We start from the raw sequence: 24,249 nt of genomic DNA, 5'->3' as shown, positions 1-24,249 counted from the left end.
AGTAACCAAAAATAACTATTACATTTTATAAATCAGACATTATTTTTTAAAAAATGGGCTAGAATATTTAAGAATAGTAACTTTATGTTTTATAGGTTAAATTCTCAGTGATAAGTACCTTAAAGAACCATAAAGAGTATCTAGGTCTAGAGCAGAGCAGGGATTCTCAACTTTCCTAACACCGTGACCCTTTAATATAGTTCTTCATATTGTGGTGACCCCAATCACAACATTATTTCATTGCTACTTCATAACTGTGATTTTACTACTGCTATGAATCACAATGTAAGTATTCTGGAGACAGGTTTGCCAAAGGGGTCAGAAGCCAACAACTGCTGCCTTACAGTCTGCAGTTCTAGAAAATGAGGATATTCCATTTCTTCCTCTCTCTCTCTCTCTCTCGTCTCGTCTCCCTTCTTGGCTTTTTGAGACACGGTTTCTTTGTGTATCCCTGACTATCCTGGAACTCATTTTGTAGGCAAGGTTGGCCTCGAACTCACAGAGATCTGCCTGTGTATTCCTCCTGAGGGCTGGAATTAAAGGTATGTGTAACCACCACCCGGATAGTTTCTTCCTTTCTTACATATAACATTACCCCAAATTTTATGTTTACCTTCGAAATTCTTTATAATGAAGTTTTTTTTCTCCTCTTTTCCCAAAGAAACGCACTTGAAGGGTTGTGTTAATTCCAGGCTCTTTCACTGCTGGTTCCTATAAAGAAGCACAGAAAGGAACCTGTGGGTATGAGCTTGGGGAAGTGTCCACGAGTGTGTCCTGTAGGACGTGAAGGCAATGAGGGCAGTCACTCCTGCCTACGACCTTGGCTAAGAGGACTCCCCCCAACTCCCACTACCATCCTCGTGATGAAATTCTACAGAATCTAAGAACAGAAGGGACACGCCCTAACAGGACAAACCTACAGCTGAAACTACACTGAATGGGGAAAAGTTGAAAGTCTAGAGAGTCCAGGGTGGGTCTCCTCGTTCTCTTTCAGGTCAGCTGGGGTTACAGGTGCGTGCTGCCATGCTGGACTAGTAGACCAAGTCCCTCCTAGCGCTCCCTGAAGTGCCCTGACACTGCCACCCAGAGGCTCTCTGCAGCCCACACCACACTGGCCTGGAGTCCAGCGCCCAGTGCTCCTCCCAGCTCCACCCTACACTCCTGTCCTCACTGCTGACTTCTCCCTGCACAGAGTGGCAGTCCAGACAGGGCCAGTACTGAACTACAGTCAGCATCACAGACTTACTTGTCTCCAGAACCTGGCTATTTAAAAGAGGGGCTGCGTGACTTAAACAACAGGAGGCCTGCAGCTCCCTGGCACTCTTAGCAAAGGCCCCGTCTGCTCCGGGCCCACAGACACCATTATCTGTGAAAGCATGTCTTCATTCTCTCTTCCACTCAGTTTGGCTATGACTAGAATTTTTTATTTTTAGATTCAGATTTCCATAGTCCTAAGGCTCTACATATCTTGTGAAGTGTAGAGGGTGTCTGCCTCAGGATTACAGAACGAGGGGACAAATCAAGTCAATAGCCAGATGTCCCCAAATTTAAGCTCAGAAGAGGGACAGCTTCTACTTTTGACATTTACCAAACATCAGACCAAATGTCAAAGCATGAGTAAAATTCATGGTAGCTAAAATATTTTTACTAATTCTTTAAGAATTTCATACAATGCATTTTGATTATATTTACCAACTTTTCCCCTTAATTCCCTGGGAATTTTGTTTTTCTAATTAGATTTGGATTTAAGTCTTGCTCTGCGCATAAATTAAATGAGGTTAGAGGTGCACACCACAGCTGCTCTAAAGTCCCTGATTAAGAGATTCTGATTTTTCTATACAAGTCCACTTCAACTCCTATTCTTTTGAGACAGGTTTCCAGTAGCAAGGAGGACCGTGCCCTCCTAGACTGGGCTGCACATCTGTTTCACTTAAGTGGTGCTGGAACTGTGGACACTCTGTAAGCACCACCGCTGAGGGCACTGTCAGTCTCCCTGCCTGTTCCCCCTCTTTAAAGATCTATGTATGTATGTGGGCGTTTGGTCTACATGGATGTCTGTGCACTGGATCCCACAGGCCCAGATTTATAGACAGCTGTGAGCTGCCACGTGGGTGCCGGAAATTGAACTCAGGACCTCTGGAAGCTTAGTCAATACTCTGAGCCCCACTCTTCCTTTTTCTTGAGGTAAAGATCTCACCATAGCTCAACTTGGCCTTGAAGTTGTAACTCTACCTCAGAGCCCCAGATTCTGAGATTTAAGGAGTACTGCACTGTTTTAACAATTTAAACATACTTTGCTCTAAGAAAACAAATATTTCTAAGTTTTCATTTTTGTTTCAGGGAATTTCTCATTCACGTATTAATACACACCTGCCATTGTTGCGCTCATTCACATTTGTGGGCACAGGTGTCTTTGCTGGTGCACACGAGTGGAAGCTCAAGGCTGATGCAGTTCCTTTGGATTGCTCGCCACTGCAGAGAGGCAGGGTCTCTAACTGGCCCTGCCCTGCCAGAGCCCTGTATCTGCAAAGCTGCAGTCACTGTGGTTCTTCCAGCCACACAGTGTACGTGAGTTGAGCTCTCGTGCTTCCACGCAAATGCTTTAGACGCTGTGACATTTCCCCAGCTCCTAATTATTGTTGTTTTTAACAGTGTTTGTATGTGTGTAGGCCAGAAGACAACCCTAGTTGTCATGCTCAGGAATATGAGCACTTCTTTGGGAATCAGGTCTCTCACTGGCCTAAAGCTTACCAACTAGGTTAGGTTAGGTAGCTTGCCAGGGGACCCCAAGGATACTCCTGTCCACTTTCCCAGTGTTGGGATTACAAGCATACACTACCAAATCTAGCTTCTATGTGGGCTCTGGGGATTGAGTTTATGTCCTTGGGCTTTCAATACAAATTCTTTACCAACTGAGCAATTCTCTAGTCTGGACTAAATAAAAATAATTTTCTTCCTAAGAAGACAACTTGGCATCAGGTATCCTCCCCTGCTGTGATGTCCGTGGAGGGGAGGTTGTATTTGGTTTTTGAGAGGGTGTCTTTGTGTAGCTCTGGCTGGCCTGGAACTCACAGAGATCTGTCTGTCTCTGCCTCCTGAGTGCTGGGATACAGATGTGCTCTTGGCAGAGGCTGTGATTTTTAAAAACTTATACATTTGAAATAGATATGTTCTAAAGTAGAATGATTCAGATGTTTAAGGAAATCTTGCAAGATGGACTTACAATGACCAGATGATAGTCAGCTGAAATGTATTGGTATATACCACTGGTGGGAATGGAAAATAGTGTCCCACACGAATACTGGTTAATACCGGTCAGTCTGTTAACCTACTCAACAGTCACACGCTCGGATCCAGCAACTGAATTGGTGGTCAGTTATCCCTAAGATATAGTCACATGCCTATAAAATAGCATAATCCTAGGATTATTCCCTGCAGCCTTATGAACTGGGAAAGACAGATGTATGTTAAATACTTCCCCAAAGGGAATGAGAGCATAAATATTGTAGCCATACAACAATGCACCTTGAAGCCACAATGAGATGAGATACTGAGCTATGGAGACAGCTTAGTGTGCAGAGCACTTACCACACAGTGTGAGGACCAGAGTTCAGATTTTACCAACACCATGTGTTTGGAAGCGTTTCCTTACATACCTGGGATTCGGCCTCATTCGTCTTCACTGTCTTGAAGTCATCTTGCTTACTTATGATCTTCTGCAACTGAAAAGATTACAGACACACTTACATGGTTTTCTAATGGAGATCTGAAGTAACCTGAAGACAGATGCTTAGCTGTTACAGGGCATCTAGCTGTCTGCGGCTGGCTGTAGGCCATGCAAGACTGCAGGATTAAGCAGGCAGAAAGGCCGCCAGGGCCACAGTTCTCTGCTTAGCAGCAGCTCCTCCAGCAGACGAGCTGCAGTCTGCCTTTCACTCCTTTCGGATGGTTTCCATTTGGACGTGTTTCTTACACTGCCGACACTTTACAGCCACATTTCAGATGCGTATCACATACAACGCCACTCTTCTACATATGTTTTCCCTTTTATTTATTTGTAACATGTTGAAATACTTATATTTTTGTTAACTATAAAACTGTTAATGGTTTCTTAAAACTGAGTCTGTTAAGTAGCCTACCTACCTTCCAGAGTCATTTGTACCAGTCTTCATGCGGGAAGCAAATGAAAAGAAAGGATTGAAAAGAAGTGAGATGTACACACAATCTCAAACTATGGCTTAAATCAATTAGGAAACAAATCATCAGGACTTTCTTTAAAAAATGACTTCTTAGTAATTTATAAACTGCTAACATTAAGTCAGAGATCATCAATCTACACTTGGCACCCTTCTATGTTTAGTTAGGCAAATGGCTTATGCTAGGTTCTCTAGAGTCCTCCCTCCCCTGTGCGCCATGCCCTCCTGGCTTCAGGGAAACAATTGAAAGCTTGACATCACTTTCACCTTTTATGTCTGCCATTGAAAACCCCGTGGCACAGCGCCAGGCCCAATTCTCACACTCTGAATCCCTCCTTTCCCCAACACCTGCACTTCTTTCATGCAGAAATGAACATAATCCAACAAAGGTAAGAGCAACAAACTTCCATGTAAGGAACACTCAGCCTCTGGGAGGAGCAGCACTCTGGGGTGCTCCCTGCTTGTTACTCTGGACAGTGCTTTAGAAAAAATTGACATACTTTAAAACCCAGATCCTGGCCAGGCAGTGGTGGCACACATATTTAATCCCAGCACTTGGGAGGCAGAGGCAGGCGGATCTCTGTGAGTTTGAGGCAAGCTTGGTCTACAAGAACTAGTTCCAGGACAGGCTCCAAATCTACAGAGAAACCCTGTCTTGAAAAACAACAACAACAACAACAACAACCACCAATCAAACTAACAAACCAGATCCTAGCCTTGTACACTTGAAATTTTTTTCTCTCTGTAGTCAGCCTGTCCTTCCTGAATGTCCATGGAAGCAATTCTGTTTTTTCTCTAAATTAATTTCACCTTGTTTTCAAGTGTAACTGAACACTGCATATTGTTCTACATGTGCCTTTTTTCTTTCAGCATGGTTATCTCAAGATTCATGCATGTGGCCTGTTTGTATTCACTGCTGAGCTGTGTCGCACTGACTCCAACACTTTTCAGCTAATTTGTCTGCCTGTGATGAGGGATGCCCTTTTGTATGCTGTGAATGTTTTATTACCATTGGTTAATGAAGAAGCTGATTTGAGGAGTATTGGTATTTGTTCTTTGAAAATCTTGTAGAATTCTGCACTGAAACCATCTGGTTCTGGGATTTTTTTGACTAGGAGACTTTTGATGACTGTTTCTATTTCTATAGCAGTTATAGGCCTATTTAATTTGTTTATCTGGTCTTGATTTAATTTTGGTAAGTGATATTTATCCAGAAAATTGTTCATTTCCTTTAATTTCCAATTTTGAGGGGTATGGGTTTTCAAAGTATGACCTGATGATTCTCTGGATATCCTCTGTGTCTGTAGTTATGTCCCCTTTTTTGTTTCTGATTTTGTTAATTTGGATATTTCTCTCTGCCTTTTGGTTAGCTTCGATAAAGGTTTGTCTATTTTGTTGATTTTCTCAAAGAACCAACTCTTTGTCTCATTGTTTCTTAGTATTGTTTTGTTTCTGTATTGTTGAATTCTGCTCTCAATTCGATTATTTCCTGCTGTCTAGTCCTCCTGGGTGAGTTTGCTTCTTTTAGTTCTAGTGTTTTCAGGAATAATGTGGATGTCCTTCTGTACATGTGTTGCTTTTATTGGTTAATGAATAAAGCTGGTTTGGTGTATAGCAGGGCAGAATATAGCCAGGCTAGAAGAGAGAAGTAGAGAGAGTAGGCGGAGTTGAAGAGATGCCATGTAGCTGCTGAAGGAGAAAGATGCCGGAATGCCAGAAACTTACAGGTAGATCACAGTCTTGTGACAATAAACAGATTAATAAAAATGGGTTAATTTAAGATGTAAAAGCTAGTTAGAAATAGGCATGAGACATTGGCCAAATAGTGTTATAATTAATACAGAATTTCTGTGATTATTCGGGTCTGGGCGGCTGGGAAATGAGCAAGTAGACTCTGCTTACAAAATGGCACCCAATGTTCAGCAATGTACATCCACATAAAGCCTCAGAAAGCTTAATTTAAAAAAAGGCTTCTAGATCCACAAAATTGAGAGTCAATTGGAGCTTCTTGGTAGCTGCATTTTTTTTTTTTCAGATAGGTTCTCTTTGCTGGTGGTGAGCAGAGGCGTGGCTCATTTAAGAGAAGGCTTCCTGACTCAGCATTAGCAGCAAAAACTGCATAGCTTCTTTAAGAGATGGCTTTTTGGTACATGCTGGCAGTAAAAACTCTAACTCTTAAGGGCTGGAGAGATGACTCAGAGGTTAAGAGCACTGCCTGCTCTTCCAAAGGTCCTGAGTTCAATTCCTAGCAACCACATGGTGGCTCACAACCATCTGTAATGGGGTCTGGTGCCCTCTTCTGGCCTGCAGGCATACAAACAGACAGAATATTGTATACATAATAAATAAATATTAAAAAAAAACCCCTGACTCTTTTGGGAGGACCTGCACTTAAATGGGTTTATGAGTAGTGTGCTACAAATTACTTAATGGCGCACAGACACACTGCCTTCCCAGAGCTGGGGTGGTGAGCATGACTCACAGAGTCGGTGATCATATTTCTGCCATGTTGGATGGGGCAGAGCCAACAGGCAGGGCCACAGAGTTGGCCCTAGCCACACTTGCTTAACGTTTAGGGAAAAAATGGCACTCCTGGTCAGAAAATGATTAGATATACACAATAAAGACAGATTTAGACAAAAATAAACCTCTGAATGGGTCATACTGTGTTCAAAAAATTTATGTAGGCTTGGGAGAGACAGGAAAAAGAGTACAGTTATAAAAAGTAAATAGTTTTAAAAATAAAACTAATCTTTAAAAAGACAGTAAAAATAATATAAAAGAGTACAGTCATGGATTAAAGAGGTATAGAAAAATAAGTCACATAAAGATAGACGATACACAGTCTAGATTATGTATGTTATTGTGTTTTCTTTGAATTTTTTGCCCGTGAATGAGCTAACTATAAAGATATATTTAATTTCATTGTTCAATATGCTAAGCCAAACCAGCATATATATTTTAAAAGGTATCTTGACTTCAAAATTTTGGTCTAAGGATATGTTGCTTTGGATAAGATGTTCTGCTTTTGTTTCCACAGAAGACGAGAACCTGTGGATTCTTTCCAAGTTAATATGGTTTGATGGAACAAGACCTGCTTAAAGGTCTCCATGAACTCTAAAAATACTTCACCCACCAAACAGCAGGAAGCAGTTTGGAGAAAACTATGTCCAATTTCCCAAAATGATTTTTTTTATAAATGTTTGTTTTCATTTAAGGTGGGATATAATATAGAAATGAATACTTTACATTGGTATGGTCTTTGATTTATTGATACAATAAATTAAGGTCAATTTTGTTATATATACATATATATATTTCTGCCACCACCGCCCGGCTCCTGTATCTTTTTTATAGGTGAGTTGAGTCCATTTATATTAAGTGATATTAATGACCAGTGATTGCTAGTTCCTGTTATTTTAGTTTTTGTTGTTGGTGACATCATTGTGTGTGTTTTTTCCTTCTTTGGGATTTGCTGTGAGATAATCTGTCTGTGTTTCTGTAGATGTAGCCAACTTCCTTGGGTTAGAGTTTTCCTTCTAGTACTTTGTGTAGGGCTGTGTTTGTGGCTAGGTATTGGTTAAATCTGGTTCTGTCATGGAATATTTTATTTTGTCCATCTATGGTGATTGAAAGTTTTGCTGGATATAGAAGTTTGGGCTGGCATCCGTGGTCTCTTAATGTCTTAATTCAATGCTTGATCAGGATCTTCTGGCTTTCATTGTTTCCAGTGAGTATTCAGGTGTAATTCTGATAGGTCTGCCTTTATATGTTGGCATTTTTCCTTGGCAGCTTTTAATATTCTTTATTCTGTCTGTTTAGCATTTTGATTATTATGTGGTGAGAGGACTTTTTTTTGGTCCAGTTTATTTGGTGTTCTATAAGCCTCTTGTATCTTCATATGCATATCTTTCTTTAGATTAGGAAAGTTTTCATCTATGATTTTGTTAAATAAATTTTCTGTGCTTTTGAGTTGGACTACTTCTATTTCTATTATTCTTAGGTTTGGTCTTTTCATGGTGTCCCATATTTCCTGGGTATTTTGTGTTAAGCTTTTGTTAGATTTAATGTTTTCTTTGACCGATGAGACTATTTCCTTTATTGAGATCCTCTCTTCCATTTCTTGTATTCTACTGTTTATGCTTGCATTTGTGATTCCTGATAATTTTCCCATATTTTCCATTTCCAGAATCCCCTTGGTTTGTGTTTTCTTTATTGTCCCTATTTTGGTTTTCAAGTCTTGAATCATTTTTTTTTTTTTTTTTTTTTTTTTTTTTTTTTTTTTTTTTTTTTTTTTGGTTTTCTTTAAGGGATTTGATTTCTTCCATTTTTTTTTTTTTTGTTTGTCTTTTCCTCCTTTTCTTTGAGGGAATTTTTCCCTTTCCTCTTTAAGGGCCTCAAACATTTTCCTAAAGTTATTTTTAGGCTATTTTCTTCTGCTAGGTGTGTATTGCTTCTGTATTGGTGTGTTTAAGACTTGAAGTTGTAGAGCCACTAGTTTTTGTTGATGTGTGTTGCTCTTTGTGATGTTGAGTGTGTTCTTACCTTGTCTACCCATCTTTTTTTCTGATTGGTGTAGTTGGGGCCATGTCTCTGGTGATCCGAGGTTCAGATGGTTGCTCTTCCTGGTAGAGTCACCCTGGAGGTTAATCGCATTCCAAGAGGGTTGCTCAGCATTCCCAGAGGTCCCTCTGTACTCTGCAATCCTGGAGGTGGTTGTTCAGGTTTGCTCCCCCAGAGGTCGCTTGCTTGGGCCTGCTCCTACAGAGGTTGTAGGGGCCTGGTCACGTGATGTTGGCTGGCTTAAGCCTGCTCCAGAGGTCACTGGCTCCTGCTCCCTCAGAGGTTGCTGGGTCAGGCCTGCTTCTGCAGAGGTCCATTCTAACTTTTCATATGCATTTTTTTCTTCTTGAATGGCTGTTGTCACTGGAATGTCCAGCAAAACACTGAACACTAGAGTTAAAAACAAACCTCTCTGCCTGCTCCTGATGCAGCATAGAAAGCATTCAGGATCCCCCACCCCTCAGCATCATGCTGGGTTCTTGGTGCTAGGGATTGAACTCAGGGTCTGATGCAATTAGCATGTGAGCTCCTGAGCTATACCCCAGCATGTGAGCTCCTGAGCTGCACCCCAGCATGTGAGCTCCTGAGCTGTACCCTACTAGCATGTGCGCTCCTGAGCTGCACCCCAGCATGTGAGCTCCTGAGCTGCACCCCAGCATGTGAGCTCCTGAGCTCTACCCTAGCATGTGAGCTTCTGAGCTGTACCCCAGCATGTGAACTCCTGAGCTGTACCCCAGCATGTGAACTCCTGAGCTATACCCAGACCTTCTAAGATTTGGCAAATACTCTTTATCAGAATGAAGACACTGTTTCCTACTTCACTGATTTTTAATAATGATACATTTGGTTAATGTTTGGTGTATACTGACATGATTAGCTGGGCATGATGGTGCATGCACAGACCTGCAGTACGTGGAAGTGAAGGTAGGAGGATCAGAAGTTCACCGCCAGCCTGGGTGTTACATAAGAGCTGTCTCAAAAGGCCAAAGGACAACAAAGAAACAGTATATGTATACATGGCCTCTTCTGCTGTTACTGTGTCAGGGTGGTGGACTGTATTGACTGATTTCCTAGCTATGGAGCTCATTGCTATTTCTATTTTGAACTCATTCTGCACTTCACACATGGATTGGTTTGCTTTTTCTGGGTAAGGGCAGAATTCTGTATTTTGGTTTGTGAGGACAGGACTAGAATTTACTTCCTGGCAGGTCTTTCTCTGGTTTTAGTTACCAGGAACATTTTGGGCTTCCTTTCCTTTATCTTGTGTTTCTGGAGGGTTTGTAAATGTTTGGCATTACCTCTTTAATTCCAATGAAACCATGTGCACTTGAATGTCTTTGTGGGAAGATTTTGGGATAGCGATTTCTAGGCTTCTGATAAAGGATTGCTCTTAACACTGATTTATCGCTCCAGCCCATACACAAAAATTTAAAACAAATACTTTAAGATGGATGTAATCAATAAAATGGCTAATTATAAATTTTATAGAAAGCTTAAAACTTATTCTTTTATTATGGAACATTAAATACAGTCGACTTTAACCTTCATACAATCTTTCTTCAAAAAGTTACAAAACAAACAAAATAAACCAAAAAATGTAATTAGTTAATTGAAGTATGAATTTCTCAGGAGTCTTATATCACAGTATGAAATTTAGAATAGCAAGGACCTGTCCTGATGGATTTTGTGCTTAATAAATCTTATAATGTTAGGTTTTACCTAGAACACTTTAGTTTGGACTCAGAAAGAGGTTCTGATAGCCTCTGAACATTGAAGATTGCAGTGTCTGGGGCCAGAGAGGTAACTCAGTGGGTAAGAGTGTTTGAGCCAATCCTGGGAACCTGAGTTCAATCCCCAGGACCCACACTGGGAAAAGAGTGAACCAACTTTCACAGCTGTCCTTTGACTTCCACACCTGGGCTGTGTGTGTGTGTGTGTGTGGCTAAATTTGACTTAAAAAAAGATTATAGTGCTTATATGAATTCTAACATTTCCATTTACATTTCCATTTGAGACATTTGAGAGTATGAACCTAAACATCTCAGTTCAACATTTGGGTCAGAGGGTCTTTCTCTTCCCTAAGACACTCTCTGACATGGTAGCATGGAACCCGGCTAATGTAACAAGCTGTGTGTGCCTGCTCTATGAGAAAGCACTGCTGGAGGTGCTGGGGAGACAGAGAGCTCCTTGCTGTCACTGAATTTCCATTCTTCTGGGCTGAAGAGAACAGACATGCCGAGCAATTGCTGGTGCTGCGCACTGTAAATAAAACACTGAAGCAGGGGATGGGAGAGAGACTGCTGGGGTGCAGGAGGCTTCCTCCAGGTGGTTCTCCTTGATGACACGAGTGCCAGCTTCTGCATGATTGAAAATGCCTGAATGAGTGCAGTAAGGACAATCCCAAGCAGAGGGAAGAACAAGGAATTGGGCACAGGGGTGCCATGTCACAGGGACAGATATAGAGATTAGCTGTGGAAGGCCCTCCAGGTGCCTATCTGCTACATACAAATTCTGAATGACTTAGCTGGGTGATGGTGGTGCACGTCTTTAATCCCAGCACTCAGGAGGCGGATCTCTATGAGTTTGAGAACAGCCTGGTCTACAAGAGTTAGTTTCAGGACAGGCTCCAAAGCTACAGAGAAACCCTGTCTCGAAAAACAAACAAACAAACAAGCAAAACAATAGAAAGGAAATTCTGAATGACTGAGGACATACTGTTGAATGGATTTCTGAATCTCTGTTGACTAGCACTTTCAATTTCAGAATGAAAATGGATTAGGCAGAGTTAATTTTATTTCTCTTTGCTTCCAAGACAGTTTACATTCAGGAATGGGAGAATCATTACAAAACCAAGGAGAATAAACTCTATCAAAGGCTTTTCTATGTATTTAGCAGCAACTCTAGCAGGTGTATTTAGTTTGATCAACTCCTAACACTCTTATACTAAGCACAGTCCTTTCCATCAGTATGAGAGTAGCTCGGAATGAAAGGACCACCTAAGGAGCCGTTTCCCCGGTGAACAGACTGGTCATTAATCTACTGTCTAGAGAAGCTGCTTAAAACCCTGGCACTCGGCCCACAAGCAGACGCACCATCTATCAAGGTAAAGATTACATAGATCAACTATTACTGGCTTTGATCACTGTCCATACTGTTTATCACACCTGACAGAGCGCAACTAACGTAGATGGCGACTTTCACCAGTTCTCAGGCTGAAAAAGTAGGCACCATGCTACCCGACAGCTTTTTCATCTAGATGTTAACAAAGCACAAATGCTCACTAGTACGGAAGTTACAAACTGAGGCAATCTGCACATTAGGACACTTTCACAAGACATTACAGATGTGCATCTTATCACTGTACCACCACACCTGGCTCTTTCAAGAATATGAATATGTATGCATGTGTATGTATATATACATTTAAGTTTATTAAACTAAGGACCATGGAAGTTAAACAATTAAAATAATTAATAGAAATGTAGTTTTCTTCCTTGAAATTATTTCTTCAAAAATTGATAAATGTATCAATCCCCTAGCTATCAAGTTCCATTTCTATAGCCAGCACAAAGAGCCCACTATAGGCATACAAGGTTGGCTTTAAAGCCTTAACCTTCAAACATCAGTGATGTGTCCCAATAGTCACTTTCTGTTTCCTTTCTATGTGTGGTGCATGTGCATGTGGAGGTCAGAGAGCAGGCTGGGGTATTCTGCCATCAGTTGCCACTGTCTTGAAGCCATCTTGAGTACTTATCATCTTCTGTAGCTGACAAGACTTCAGACAAGCTTCCATGCCACCACGACTTTGTGATTTTTGCCTCAGGTCACCCCCAAACATTACTGAAGTGCAACTCTGAGCTTTGGAATTGTGACGGTGATACCTGCAGGGGCCTTGTTCAGTATATCTGAGAAGATTACGTCTAGCTGAGTGGTGGTGGCGCACGCCTTTAATCCCAGCATTTAGAAGGCAGAGGCAGGTGGATCTCTGTGAGTTCAATCCCAGCCTGATCTACAGAGTGAGTTCCAGAACAGGCAGGGTTACACAGAGAAACCCCTCTCAACCCACCTCCCCAAAAGAAAATCGCCTCTAACTCCACTACTATAAAGACATACACCTCATGACTAACAGGAATAACACCACAAAGTTTATCCAGGTCTTGGAGAATTACACATGTGCAAATTCTACAGGTTGGTTAATCTGAGAGAATCAATTCTCTACCTCATGGCCTTTTCATATACACTACCCTCTAAGGTAGATGAAGTAGCCAGACAGCAATGGTGTCTTCTAAGACACTGCAAAGATATTTCAGGTTCTATCTGTGCAAGTGCATTTCCTTCCATTGCTTTAACTTAAGTTCCTTTAAAAATGATCATATACCTCAAAAGAGGGTGCCGGTGAGGTGGCTCAGAGTATCAACCTTCATGACCTAAATTTGAACTACAGGATCCACAGTGGAAGGAGAGAACTGACTCCTGTTAGCTGTCCTATGACATGTGCCCCATGGCATGTGTGTGCTCCATATATACACATCCATATACATATGTATACATACGCACACACACAAATCTCAAAATAATTTCCCAAATTTACTGATAGAAATTTTTCATTTCCTATTTATTCTCCAGTCTCTACGTCTCTTTAAACATTGTATGTGTATGAATGTTTTGTGTGCATGTTCGTATGTGTACCGTGTGTGTGCCTAGTGCCTGTGAATGTCAGAAGAGGGTATAGGATTCCTTGGAACTAGAGTTACAGATGGTTTTGAGCTGCCATTAGGTTCTGGGTCCTACACAAAAGCAAAAATAATGCTCTCAACTGCTGAGCTATCTATCCAATCTACTTAACCTCTCTTTTGAAATGTTTCTGTAGTAATTCCTGCTGACGAACAAAACTTCAGATGTCTCCACTCAGTCCCTATCTATTCAACCGTTTAGAAAGTTTGGCATTAAACATTTCCCCTGCTACTCTTTTCTTTCCAAGATTTGCTAGTCTTCCTCTTAGTCTTTCTGGATTCTCCAGGATTCTGCTTGTTGCTTTTGGAAATCCAACTATTGCCATCACTGGGAATGAGACTGAGGAGAACTCTTTTATAAGGCTTCTGCACTCTGATAAATGCACACTGCTGATAAATCTGCTTCTAGTTAATACAGAATTGTAACAGATGGAAAAAAGTCATAAAAACCTATGAGGAGTCATTATTTAGACTGCTTTGCCAAGTACCTTTACGTATTTGCTGCACGTCACTGTAAAACATTTTTTCTGGACAGGGACTTGCCATATAACCTGTGCTGGTGTGAACTTCGTGATCCTTCTGCCCTACCTTCATGAGTGCTCTTTGCTACACTAGGAATCACAGAGACTACATACATTACATCTATATCTAGATAAGAAAAGTAACAAGGAATTTAAATTAGTCTATTCAACTAAAAAGCCTTTATTCTAGAGCAGAGATTTAACTTAATCATGTGTTTGTTATACAGGTATTTTTGTGTGCTTATTGCGGCATGTGTATGTTAAATGCTGTATATTTGCAGGCATGTGTGAGTGCCTGTGTTTGAGCGGAGGCCAGAGCACCATGATGGATGCCCTCTTCTATTGCTTTCTGTCCTATTCCCTCAAGATAAGAGTCTCTTACTCACTCTGGAACTCACTGGTTTCTGTTAGCCTGGTTGACCGGCATGTTCCCGAGATGTACCCACCTTCATCCCCACTCTGGGGTTATAGATGTGCATGGCCACATATGGGTGATGGTGATCTGAATCCAGGCCCTCATGCTGTGCAGCAAGTACTCTCAGCCACCGAACCATCTCCCTGGCCTACTGCCTTCATTTCTAAAATTAACTCTTAAAATAAACAGAGCTACCACTCCTGGTCACTTTAGGTAAGACAGTCTCTGTACTTTAGTCCCGAGGGTCCGCCTGCCACGCGACAGCCTACTCAGATTTCTTATCATCCACCCGCCCTTCCTCACAGGCCTAGATGGACACATTACTCTGGATTGTTCCTAATGATGTTAAGCATTGGTGAGTCTACTTTTTGAGGGGCTCCACTGTTTTACAGTTCATTATCTACTGAGGTCTTTTTCTGCTCTTCCTCTGTTCCAAGGCTTTGCAAGAGTTTCTTGTACAAAACAACAACAACAACAACAACAACAACAAAAAAACCCCAAAAAACAAAAAACTACCATTTTCAAAGCTACGGTATGGAGCTGGGTCAAAAATTTTACTAAGTATAATTTATGTAGAACAAAATACCCCTTACATAGCCCTGTAACCACCACTGATCAAGACGAAGTATTCAGCATTTCAGCACCTCTTCTCTCTCCCTTTACTCCTTTCTGGCTGCAGACAACCAAGGGTCTGCTTTCCTTGGGTATGGACATGAAGAACTGTATATACACAGAATCCTACAGTTCATACTTTTTCCTTCATTTCGACTCATCCCTCCTGCTGCTTACTTCACACTTTGTTCTTTTTTGTTGCGCAGTAGAAGTCTATTGCATAAATAACATTTATTCATCTAGTCACTTTTGACAAACATTTTGGTTGCCCCCAGACTGGGGTTGAGTAAAGCTGCTATGCATATTTATATTCAGGTCCTGGGTGAACATGTGTTTTCTATCTTTATTTATTTATTGAGTGAGGGTCTCACTATGTAGCCTCGCTGGCCTGGAACTTCGTACACACACAAGACTGGCCTTCAACTTATAGAGAGTCACTTGCCAGCTATTCTGTGTTTTTGAGACAGAGTCTCTCTGTGTAGCCCAGGCTGGCTTAGAATTCACTCTACAGCCTTGGTTGGCCTAGAACTTATGGCAAGTCTTCTAAATTTCACAAATATTGGGATTACATGGTTGAGCCACCTCACCCACTTATATACTCTCCTTTCTTTGACTGTAAATCTAGGAATAAAATTCTCAAGTCATACACTAACCATGTATTTAACTTTGAAAGCAGATGGTAGTTTTGCTTTTTGGCCCAATCATCATCTTATTTCTATGAGCAATATACATATATAATAAAGAGACTGCTATTTGTTTCACACCCCCATAGCTGGCATAGTGGCCCACACCTTTAATACTAGTAGTACACAGGACAGCTAGAGCCACAGAGAGACACCCTGTTTTGGGAAAACAAAAACACCCGACCAAAACCCAAACCCCCCAAACCCAACCAACCAACCAAAATGCCACAAATCAGTTATTTATGTACACATATAATTTGTCATTAACATACCCTCACTGGTTGACAATGATGCTCACAATCTACTAAGTTTGTATGCATTTCCCCCTCTGCATAAACTACAGAGTACAACCAGTGGTTTGCTCTGAGATGTTTCTTTCATATCAGCACCAGCTTTTAGAGAACCACTTTTTTGAGGTTTGGAACTATGTCCTCAGAAAAAATATTATTAAATACTCAGCTGTATTTACAATTTTTCAAATATTAGCTGTACCTAGTTCCTAAAACATTTGCACTAATTTATATTTTTTGGCTTACCTTTCTATTACTTGTTTTTGATACGAGAGTGATTTAAAACACATCTTTAACATGCATTCTTTAAAGCTGTATGATGCAGCTGCCAGAAGCGCATCTTCCTAGGATCTTATGCTCTAGGCGCTTGTCATTTCCCCAAGACTGTATTTCAGAAGTTTTTACATTTATTTTTATTTTATATATATGAGTGCTTTGCCCGCATGTAAATTTGTGCTCTATGTGTGTGTGTGGTTCCTGCAGAGGCCAGAAGAGGGAATGGAACCCGGGTTCTCTGCCATTAGGAACTAGGTCTGACCGTGCAAATGGTGTGACCCTTCAAATGTAAACAGTGAGCACTGCTTTGATGTTTAAGGAAATGTCAATCACCGCACAAGCACCAGGTGTTACGATAACCCCAATACAAGCATGTGCTCACCTTAACAAACTCCTTTCTTTCAATCATCTCATTACCATCTGCATCTAGCATTTTAAAAGCGACATGGAATCCAGTGTGAGGTTCTGCAAGGAGGTGAACAAAGAACAATTATTTTGTTGCTGGCAAAATACTAAGTATTTGTAGCTACAAAAACCTTCCAATTTGAAATAAATGACCAAAAAGTATATAAGCAAAAGCCAGAGGAAAGAAGGATCTTGTTCATATTTTCTTTCTTTCTTATTACTTTTTCTTTCTTTTTTATTCCTTACTTTCTCTTTCTTTTTTGAGACAGGGTTTGTTTGTGTAGCCTTGGCTGTGCTGGAACTTACTCTGTAGACCAGGCTTGTCTTGAACTCAGAGATCCACCTGCCTCTGCTTTCAAGTGCTAGGATTAAAGTGTGCTTTACCACTACCCAGCTAGGAAAGTTCTCTTTCAAACAGTACTTGATGTTGAAGCTCTGGCCTCTCAACATCGCCCATGGAGCTGTGGCTGGGCTGCACACCCTGCACAGCAAATTACCGTGAGAATTTGACCCTACCTCCGGCTTTCTGGTATTCTCACAGCACTCCTGCTATTTCCATATTATTGCTATTCTTTTTTACTTTTCTGTTTTAGTTTTTAAAAACCTTTTATCTTGCCATTCTTGACAACTATAAAATGTATGCCCGCATACCCTTCAGCCAGTTTCCTCTAGCGTTAACATTTTACAATTCCAAAACACACTAATCAAGATTAAGATATTAACATTGCTACAGCATATGAACCATGAGCAGCAGAGTTTGTAATTTTCATTTATGCTGTGTTTGCTTTAGAATCAACGTAAGGTATTTTGCATTTAGTTGTCATGTCTGCTTAGTCTCATCCACATATGAGAATTCCTTAATCTTTTCTGTTTCCACTACTGGGATACTTTGAAGGGCAAGAATCTTGTTCAGTTTTTTTTTTTTTTTAATATCCCTAAGAGGCCAAACATGGTGTCCCATGCCTTTAATCCTTGAGGCAGAGGCAGAAGGGTCTCTGTGAGTTTAAGAGAGTTTCAGGCCAGTCTGGGTCACATTGTGAGAACTCCCTCTCCCTCCCCCCCCCTCTTAGAAGGCTAACCATGATTTCTCTCTTTTTTCCTTCTCTTGGATAACACTATGATTTTTCTTCCTCAGAAAACACTAACTATGATTTTCCTGTTTTTCTGGTCAGCAAATGCTCTGTCTCAGAAACAAAGTTACAGGGTGCCATAGTGTGTGGGTAGAAGAGCACACTCTAAATTAACATTATTTTGCAGATGGAGAGATTAAGATTTGTGTGTGTGCGTGTGCGTCCACCTGTGCACGTACCTGTGGAAGCCAGAGGCTGATGTGGAGAGCTTGGGTTATTGCTCTCCACCGTATGGCTCTCACTGAATCTGGAGCTTTTCCCGCTATTCTACTAGACTGGGTAGCCAGTGAGCCCCACCCCCAGTACTGAACTACAGGTGCAGACCCTCATGCCTGTTTTTTTCTGAATGCTGGGGTCTGAACTCAGGTTGTCATGTTTGTACAGTAAACACTCTAACTCACGGAGATATCTCACCAGCTCTATTCCCAATGCTTTTAGTGATAAACACAGAAACATCAAATTTCAAGTCCTGCTTGTTAAGAATGAGAACTCCACATAACTGTTGTAAAGAGAAGCAGTACACTTACTCGTGAGGATTGTAAGTAAGAAAAGATACTCGGTATACGAAATTAGCCCTGAAAGAGAAAACATAAAAATAAATCAGGAGATAAATTTTAGATGAGAACCATGGAAATAACTAATATTGAAACTTCACCTCTGTACAATTTGACATTTTATTCTACATCTTTGGTATAGTGGAATCCACTGTATAATAAGAGTTGAAATACAGCCACATTTTAAAAAAGACACCATTCTTCATCAAGTTTTACCTCCAGCAAGGAGGTCATGATAGTGAATCTTATGTGTCAGTTAGATTGGGCAAGGATTGGCCATTTTCCTGGGTATATCTATGAGGGTTCTCCAGCTGAAATCAGTCTATGGACTGGTAGACTCAGTAGAGGAGACTGACCTCTCAACATGTGAGCATCATCTAGTCTGTCAGCAAGATGCCAAGGAAAGAATTCAGGCCTGCCCTCCCCTTCCTTACCTGCTGCATCCTCTATCCCTCTACTTTTACTCCTGGCTCTCCTGGTTTTCAAGACTTTGGGCTGAGACTGAATCCCACTCTTGGCTCTTGGGTGTCTGGCTTACAGAGGTCTTACCAACCTGCAAATTTCCTTATGAGTTTGGCTTCACTGAACAATACTGACAGCTGCTGTTTAGCAAGTAACAGGAGTTCACTAGCATCTCATCTGTAGGTTATGTAACTTAGACTTAGTTTTTCCTATTTGTAATACCTTACTTGATTGACGGAAATTTACAACTATAGTAGCTCAGCTTTGGTTATAGAGAAAGTCAACTGCATAACTTAAAATGTTAACAATCCAATCTTTGTTGTAGTAACTTCATTTCCCCTTGAGAAACCATTCTTTTTCATTCTTAAACATGCAGTTTGGGTGGGACGCCTTGCTTTTCCTTCCATTTCCATGATACTGAAGGAGGCATTGTATCTGAGTTTGATTTCTGTTGCTGTTATAAAACACCATGACCAAAAGCAACCTGGGGGAAGAAGAAGGGCTTACTTCTGTTTATAGTTCTATAAAACAGTCCATATACAAGAAAGTCAGGGTAGGAAGTAGAGACAGGAACCTGGAGGCAGGAACCGAAGTAGAAGCCATGAACAAGTGCTGCTTGCTGGTTTGCTCAGCCTGTTTTCTTACACCACTTACAGTGATCTGGGTCTTCCCATATCAACCACCAATAAAGAAAGCACCCTACAGACTTGCCTAGAGAAGCATTTTCTCAATAAAGATCACCTCTTCCTGAATGACACTACCTTGTGTCACACTGACAAAACAGTGGCCAGCCAAGATAGCAAGTGGCTTGGGGCCCAAGCTGGTGAACAGGCTGCTTTAGGGACTGGTTCAGGGTAATTCATGACTGAAGCTAGGCCACTATGAGCGGTTCTGCATGAGTTCTACCAAGAATGCCGGAGCACTGACTTCTTTTGTGTGCACTTGATGATGTGAGAGTTATAATTAGGACTAGGAGGCCATGGGCAAAGACAAGACAGCGCCCAGAGCCTGAGAGCCCATAGTTAACTGGAAGGCTTAAAAAACGGGTACTGGTCTGAGCTCCAAATCCAGGTAGCTTTAGGGCTAGCTCCGTATCTGGTCACTAAATAAACTTTCTTGTTGGAGTAGTGATGGGTTTTAGGTTAATGCAATGAGGAGCATCAGTAAACGCAGAAGTCTGACTTTAACAAGAATGGCTGTTGGAGGAGTTAACAATTTGTCTCTTGGTCAGGAGCTTGGTATACTAGCAAAATGCACAACTTACAACTGAACACACTTTATCATGAAGAACTCAACAACAGATAAAATCACACAGACTTAGTTATATATTATTATATATTATATCTATAATCACAGATACTTAGTTATAGATTATTATATTAGATAATAATATAACAGAACTCAGGCCTAATAATTATCAACTTGTGAGTCTTATTTTGTCTTTGAATCTCTACCTCTCAGTAGATTATTTTGAAACAAATCTTACATATCATATCACTTCAAAGCCGCCCAGGTAAAAATATTCAAAGGCTGGGTGCTGACTTCCTGTCCTCACCAGCTCTCCTCACTCAGCTATTTCCTTGATTTTGAAGTAGTTGTGTTTTCTCAGAGTGAGGACATGTAGTCCGTCTACGGATACCTCTTTCTGAAGACTATTCAGTGTTACATGAAGGGAGAATAAATTCTGTTTGTCATGTCTTGCTCCTGGAAGAAGTGCTCTAATGTTAGTCTGAGGATCAAAGCATTTCATCCCTTGGCAGCCTTAAAAAAAGGGGAAAATAGTGTTTTTCTATATTTCAAAGGAATAGAGAGGGGGTGGGGGGAGGAGCAACCTCTAGACTGTCCTGGGCTTGGTGCCAAAGGAGACTTTTCTTGTCTTTAAACACAGGAAAATGTCCTTTAAGCATAGACAATTTTTGAAAAGGAAAATTCCATCATCTTTCTCTGTAACACTGACTTAAGTAAACACAGTTGAGAAGTGTAAAAACAGTGGCTCCAGACGCAGTACAAGTACAGTACAAGACAACAGAGACCCCTGCAGTGCCTCCTAGCTGCCTCAGAAAGTGCTTCTAGAGAGACCCACATCCAAGGGCACCCTCTGGAAAACAGCTGAGTGCCTGTTACTTTGATGGGAAACTGAATGCTGCTAAGTGGCAGTTTCAAAGCTGCACAATACAGAGACAATTATTTATTTATTTATTTGTTTGTTTATTTATTTATTCTTATGTGTATTGGTGTTCTGCCTGCTTATGTCTGTGCACCATAAGGATGAGTTCAGACAGCTGTGAGCCGCCATATGGTGCTGGCAATCGGACTTGAGTCCTCTGGAAGAGTAGTCAGTATTCTCAATCACTAAGCTACGCCCAGCACAAACAGGAAAATGTTTTTAAAAATTTACCTTTAGAGGCTGTTCGGTAACGGCATTCTGAGAACTGTATTTCCCAAAGAGCCTGGGCTATCACTCTTCCATGGGGATATATTTATATCTTACAACAATGTGTCTTGTAATTTATAGTCAGAACATCCTTGAGGCAAGTGTGATATTGACAATCTAGCTCAGTTTAAATATTCAGAATAAGCATAACTTATACTTTACTTTTCTTTCCAAAGCATAGTAAATTTTATCTCAAGAACATTCTACCTTTTGTTGGCTATGTTATAAATTCTGATAGATCCTATATGGTGTGAAATGGAGTATCTTAAATTGTTCTTTACACAGTTTTATTAACATTGGCAGTGAAGTAAGGTGAATCTTTCCTTCTTTCTCAGAAATACAGATCTCAACAGAAATAAAAACAAGCAAAGAAAATCCCTGCTAAATTCCTCCTCAATTGTTTTCTGTCTGTGATGACTATACTCTTTTATTAGTTGAGGCACCTGACTCTGCAATCCTTGAGGAGATAATGAAAATGAAGATAGCATGAGTGCCAGAATTTATCTTTCCCTGCATCCTTCTGGTCACAAGTACAGGAAAGCCGAGTCTGCTGACTCAGAGCACACACATTCCTACAAACTCCCAATATGGAAATCGTAGGAGACTGTTACCTCTGAAGCACATAGGTTATTCTGGTGCTATGATTGGGAGGGATCCAACAGGAAGAGGTTCTCAACCTTCCTCATTCTATACCTTTAATACAGTTCCTCATGCTGTGGTGACCCCAACCATAGAGTTGTTTTGTTTCTACTTCCTAACTGTAATTTTTCTATTTATGAATCATAATGTAAATATCTGATATGCGACCTTTGCACAACCCGCAGGTTGAGAACTGCTGCAATAGGGATACTAGAGTGTAAAGATCACTGGGTAATTCAGTATCTGTGCTGCCAACTATACAATGACATACTGAGGGATGAACAGACCTTGACACAAACAGCTACTGATTAATATTTACCAGAGTACAGTAATGTGTATACATGTATTTGTTTTGTAGACCTGGGGATCAAACACAGTGCCTCACGCATCAGCCAGGAGCTCTACCACTGAGCCATACCCCTAGAGCTATTTTGAAGATTCCTAAATGTTTATTTTTCAAACCACCCACTCTGTCCCCACCATGTATGCTTTCTAACATCACTGGCAGCTTTTTCTTGACTTTTAAACGTTCCTCTCCTTTCTTACTTGACTTCCTTTATTACTATCCTGTTTAGGATTCTTCTTCTTTCTTCCTTCCTTCCTTCCTTCCTTCCTTCCTTCCTTCCTTCCTTCCTTCCTTCCTTCCTTCCTTTCCTCCTCCTCCTCCTCCTCCTCCTCCTCCTCCTCCTCCTCCTCCTCCTCCTCCTTCTTCTTTTTTTTTGGTTTTTCGAGACAGGGTTTCCCTGTAGCTTTGGTGCCTGTCCCGGAACTGGAACTAACTCTTGTAGACCAGGCTGGCCTCAAGCTCACAGAGATCCGCCTGCCTCTGCCTCCCGAGTGCTGGGATTAAAGGCGTGCACCACCACCACCACCCGGCTTTTGTCAAACTTCTTTAGTAGTCAATATTCTTTATGGCTTCCTCCAGGACTATCCTCTACTTGCCCAGCATAACCCTAACTCAACTGCAGCACTCTGCTGCTCCACGTGAATGCAGGGCGAGCACACAGCTGACCATCAGCTCCATTCTTCACGAACCACATCTCTACTTCAAGCTTCTCACAGTTATTTTGCTTCTTGATCAGTTCAATCCATTTTCTTATCATGGAAGCTCCTCCCTACTCCTTTCTCCACTGATGTGGGAGTGTCATATCAATCTGTTGATTTCATTGGTTAAGTAATAAACACACTGCTTGGCCTCATAGGTTAGAACATAGATGGGAGGAAAAAACAGAATAGAATTCTGGGCGGAAGAGGAAGTGAGGTCAGACTCTGCGCTGCTTCCAGAGGGACCGGACAGCCACCATGCTCTGCTCTCCCAGGCAGCTGCAACCCACGATGGACTTAGGCTAGAATCTTCCCGGTAAGCGCACCTTGGGGTGCTTACACACATCATTAGAAATGGGCTAGTCCAGGTGCGAGAATTAGCCTGTAAGGGCTAGAGTTCATGGGCCAAGCAGTTCTTAAATGAATACAGTTTGTGTGTTGTTATTTCGGGCATAAGCTAGCCAAGCGGCCGGGGTGTTGGGGATGCAGCCCCGCCGCTTCCTATTTCAACACTCCACTATTCTGCTTTGTCCGGGCTGCTCCTCAGGCCCTGCTACAGTATATAGATGGGCGCTATCTATCTCCTCCCTCCTGGCATAACAGAAAAGCCAGCAGCCAGTGGCAAGATGGCCATTCCCTCTGGCTTTTAAACAATCCCTCTTCTACTTTTTAGGATTTGCTGTGCTTAAACTCCGTCCCTTTTCCCTCACCAGTAAGAAATATGCTCACATCTCTCCATCATAACTAACATGCCCTCAAGTATTTGCCCCCCCCTCAGCTTCCTCCTCCTAACTCTTCTGCTCACGCCCAGTCCTCTCAACTAGGTTTCATTTAATTTTCTCACAATGACAACCATTTCTCAAAAATGGCTTCGTATCACACCCCTCACTGACCTATATCACTCTAAGCATCAAGTACTCAGGACAAAAATGGTGGGCTAGCAGCTGGTTTATGTGAATGGTAGAGAAGAGCCAGGATCAAATAGAGCAGACTGGATTCCAGAGGGAGAGGGGACCAGCACTAGAAACCACAAAGGAATGAGAGGATAACTTGGAGAAACCACAGGCGACTCAGCCACGAGCTCGCGCAGCCTAGCCCCAGGGCTTGGGGTGGGGAGCAGGAGCCCTTCCAGAAGGAAATGCTGGTGCTCAAGGTGAAGAGACTGGCAATACTGCTCACACACAAGCCCACAGTTCTCAGAAACCTCAATCCAGTTCAGGTTCCAGTGAGCAAGCATGCTGCACAGTGGTGAGCGGTTCCATGGTGCCACCCCTCACCACCATCTTGACCCG

At 41.5% G+C, this 24,249-nt stretch overlaps 1 protein-coding gene across 1 annotated transcript in view; it reads right to left on the bottom strand.

Moving 5' to 3' along the window:
- The window catches only part of Micu2 (mitochondrial calcium uptake 2), an 86,375-nt gene that overhangs the window by 12,171 nt on the left and 49,955 nt on the right, over positions 1 to 24,249 (bottom strand). Inside the window, exons 5-8 of the mRNA XM_050152166.1 lie at positions 18,352 to 18,399; positions 16,672 to 16,754; positions 3,657 to 3,722; positions 614 to 711 (exon numbers count right to left, since the gene is read on the bottom strand). Of these exons, the coding sequence (XP_050008123.1) occupies positions 614 to 711; positions 3,657 to 3,722; positions 16,672 to 16,754; positions 18,352 to 18,399 (295 nt within the window). The remainder of the gene's footprint in view (positions 1 to 613; positions 712 to 3,656; positions 3,723 to 16,671; positions 16,755 to 18,351; positions 18,400 to 24,249) is intronic.

This window comes from Alexandromys fortis, unplaced genomic scaffold (assembly GCF_014885135.2).
Source record: "Alexandromys fortis isolate MF-2015 unplaced genomic scaffold, M_Fortis_MF-2015_v1.1 scaffold_75, whole genome shotgun sequence".
NCBI lineage: Eukaryota > Metazoa > Chordata > Mammalia > Rodentia > Cricetidae > Alexandromys > Alexandromys fortis.
The sequence above is the reverse complement of the archived record's forward strand: the minus strand, read 5'-3'. Positions and strand labels throughout refer to the sequence as shown.